Genomic DNA, 3,503 nt, shown 5'->3' with positions numbered 1-3,503 from the left:
GAAGCCTTATCTGTGTTAGATAAACATTCAGATTTCAGACTGGGCCACCTACTTACTGTCTCCGCTATTAAGCAAAATTAAACGCACCAGTGTTTCATTTTGCCAGCTAGTGCTGGTTTGAGATTGTATGATTTCATGAAATATCATTCATTTTCTGTCTTTGTATTTATCCTGTGGTAGCAAAAATATAAAATTTTTATTTTTGGATGGGAACACCTTTTCTTTCATTCAGTAAAATAATAGGGCTAAATTTACTCAAAAACAATCCTAATGAGTTTTAATTTTTTTTTTTAAATATGAAAGCTCTCAACTCATTTAAACATTCAAAAAAGTTGTTTATTTATTGTTCAAAGGGGATTAATGCTTCTTTCAGCCCCCAACATAATATCATGCTTGTTCATCACATCAAAAGAGCACAGCGTACACTCACAAGCAACACAATGCACATCAACAAAATCTCTGTTTAGTGGCCTTTAGGAAGGAAGGCCCACCCCCCCAAAAAATCATAAGCTTATTAATAAACTCAATGTGTTGCATTTTTACAATTAGAATTTGAGGCCTCTAACTCCTTGAACATTTTTGAGAGCTTGTCTGCAGTGTTGTGGATGTTGCTACTTCTGAGTTGCATTGGTAATTTCTTGAGCTGGTCTATACTAGCACCGCTAATCCACTCTGAAATAGGAAGAAGTAAGAGGGATCGGTTTGAATAGAGGGAATGTTTTCCTTGCAGCTTCTGGCCAAGATGATGTCTCATAAATCTGTACAGTTTGGACTGGCGTATTTTTTCATGAGCAAAGAAGTCTGGCAGGAACTTTTTCAGTATAGATAAACCACCTAGAGAGAAAATGTAAAAAACATACCAAAGAAACAGACAGTGACTTAGTCTTCACGTTCAGACATTTTGCTGTACTATATAAATAAGCGTAAAACAGCTATTTAAATAGTTAAACCAAAAATAAAATGGCAAAATAAGAATTTAGTTTTATTATTTAGACATCCTTATATCATTCCAAACCCATATTTTTTTGTGTAACGCTAAGCAGATTTGTTAAGAATGTGTATACAACTATTTTCTATACAGTGGAAAATATTTTTTTTGTGTGGTCTTACTACACAACTCTCTGGAATACTTGATATTTCTATTTTACTTTGTGTTTAGTAATTGAGTACTCTTGTGTTTTAATTGACCAAGGTGGGTGCACCAGAGAATCTTAGCAGAAAGTATGCTTGTGTAAATGTCTTTTATTAACTCTGTGCTGATCTCTGCAGGTCAGAATACCACAATACAAAAACATTCATAATAAGTTGAGGTAATAGAAAAATTACGAGGTAATCAAACTTAATTTGAAAAAATGTGCTTCATGTGTTTAAGATGTATTCAAGTAAGAAAGATTTATTGGCATTGAATGAACCAGACTACTGAATCAACCCAATTCGGTTAAACCAACAAAAGTAAAATTTAACGGTCAGATCAGATAAAAATTGCCTAGCTCCGGTAACAATTGACTGTTACCACTTTTTACAATATGAATAATGTATGACATTCGACAATCGATGACCAATTAGAAAATTTACCAGCATTCTGTAGATTTTCGCATGTTGAGCATATGTTATCATGCCAGCCGGTTCCCCTCAGTACCACATCAAGATCCATCGATTTGCACTCAGTGTGTTTTATGCAAGGCGATGTCGAGGACGTGACCGCAGAAAAGGTGCCTCGCGCACACCTCTCACATTTTGTATCACGGTGTAAGGTACCTATAGACAAATTAAAAAGCATTTCACGCAATCTAGAGGAGAGAGAGAGAACATCATAACCCCAGAAACATCTAAAATACCATTCTGCTGGACGCCGTATCCATATGGACACTCCGCGTGCTTGATGCAGAAGTCAGCTTGCCAAAAATAGCCTTCTTTACACTGGCAAACCCTGTTGTTAGTAGTAGAGCATTCTTTCTCAATGTACTGATTTTCTACGCAGAAAGTGCTGCAATACAGGCACTTCGGTAAGTAGTTCCAGAACTGTGTGAAATGGTCCTCTGGACATGGCGAGCAGACAGTGTCCTCAGTTGCAGTGCAGTGTTGACTCATGTGGGTTCCAGGGGGGCAGCGTGTGCATGTGAGTATCTGCCTTGTGAGCGGGTCCTCGTGCTGGTAAGTGAGGACTTCTACTGTCGATGTGTCAGTGTGTAATAGTAGCATCAGTACTAGAGCCAAGTGATGTTCAACACTGCAGCATTTCTAGAACATTAAATAAAAAAATACATTTGCAGTATCCAGTAACACTGTATTTTTTCGTAACAAAGGTGGAAAACCACAAAAGGATTTAAAGTTTATCCAAATCAGTCTTTGCAGCATATTGACACATCTTAAAGAGTCAAAGCACAGTATTACCCACACAAATCACACACCATCAAGGTAATTCATGCAGTAAACTTTAACTATATTATAAAATGTAACATAAACACTAACTTTTTAAATAAAAATATGGTGAAACAAGGAATTATGGGAAAGTCCTTTTCTTCATAAACAATAAAATAAAATGTCAATTACATTCATAATAAAAACATAATTTAACAATATTTATTGTAAATGTATGTTAAATATTACCTTGTTAAATACTGTTTACATTTCTGTTGTAAATTATAAGGCAATTCATGAACCATTATTTCCACAGTATTTCACAATCTAACCTTAACCCATATTAAGTCCAAGTAGTTACCTAATATTGCTCAGTACCTTCTTAATACGTAGTGTAAGTACACTGTATGCGAATAGCAATTGAGTGGTCACTAGTATAATTAATTACCATAGTAATGTGCACTAACATTTACAACAGAACATAATTACAAATTGAATTGATGTTCATTAGTATTACTCTACTGTACTTACATAAATATGATCCATTTTACTTTCTCGTCCTGACAAGATAGGAAGAACTAAGGGCTTTCATCTCTTTAAATGTATCCTTACCCACCCACACAGAGGCTGGACTGCTGAGAAGTTTGCACATGATTCATTTTGTTACACACCCACCACCCAAGTAATACAGTACATTATGAAGATATAGAGAACCATACAAACATTTTACATTATCCAGTGAAATAAAAATGTAATTACCATATTGCTTCCAGTAGTACATTAGCTTATCAATGAGTTAATGTTATCTATCTTTATTAATCTGTGATCTATGATTAGGTCTCACATGTTCCACTTTAAACTGTCTAATCTATTTTCTTATATGCAAATTCAGTTCATGCACAGCTTTTTGATAAAGTTAAATGTCGTTTAACTTCTCAGTGGTAAATATCAGTGAAACTGGAATGAATGACAGGCATAACATGTGAGTACCATGTGAGAATGAAGAAATAAAAAACTTTTCTGAGGTCATCCACTGTAACAGTTCTAACTTTAATTAATTGTCTTATTAATTGACTGTTTAAAATGCATTCTTACAAGGAGAGGAACAGCAGTTAACAGTTAACCTAAAAAAAGCAATAATT

General features: G+C 34.7%; 1 protein-coding gene across 1 annotated transcript; it reads right to left on the bottom strand.

Moving 5' to 3' along the window:
- Positions 1 to 523: 523 nt before the first annotated feature.
- On the bottom strand, positions 524 to 2,945 carry LOC107677949 (tumor necrosis factor receptor superfamily member 11B-like). The gene is made up of 4 exons (XM_016473027.1): positions 2,893 to 2,945; positions 1,839 to 2,241; positions 1,576 to 1,758; positions 524 to 834 (listed from the first exon to the last, which is right to left on the bottom strand). The coding sequence occupies exons 1-4, from the start codon at positions 2,905 to 2,907 to the stop codon at positions 524 to 526; spliced, it is 912 nt and encodes a 303-aa protein (XP_016328513.1). The 5' UTR covers positions 2,908 to 2,945.
- Between the last annotated feature and the right edge of the window lie 558 nt (positions 2,946 to 3,503).

This window comes from Sinocyclocheilus anshuiensis, unplaced genomic scaffold (genome assembly GCF_001515605.1).
Source record: "Sinocyclocheilus anshuiensis isolate Anshui unplaced genomic scaffold, SAMN03320099.WGS_v1.1 scaffold1370, whole genome shotgun sequence".
NCBI classification, from domain to species: Eukaryota; Metazoa; Chordata; class Actinopteri; order Cypriniformes; family Cyprinidae; genus Sinocyclocheilus; species Sinocyclocheilus anshuiensis.
The sequence above is the reverse complement of the archived record's forward strand: the minus strand, read 5'-3'. Positions and strand labels throughout refer to the sequence as shown.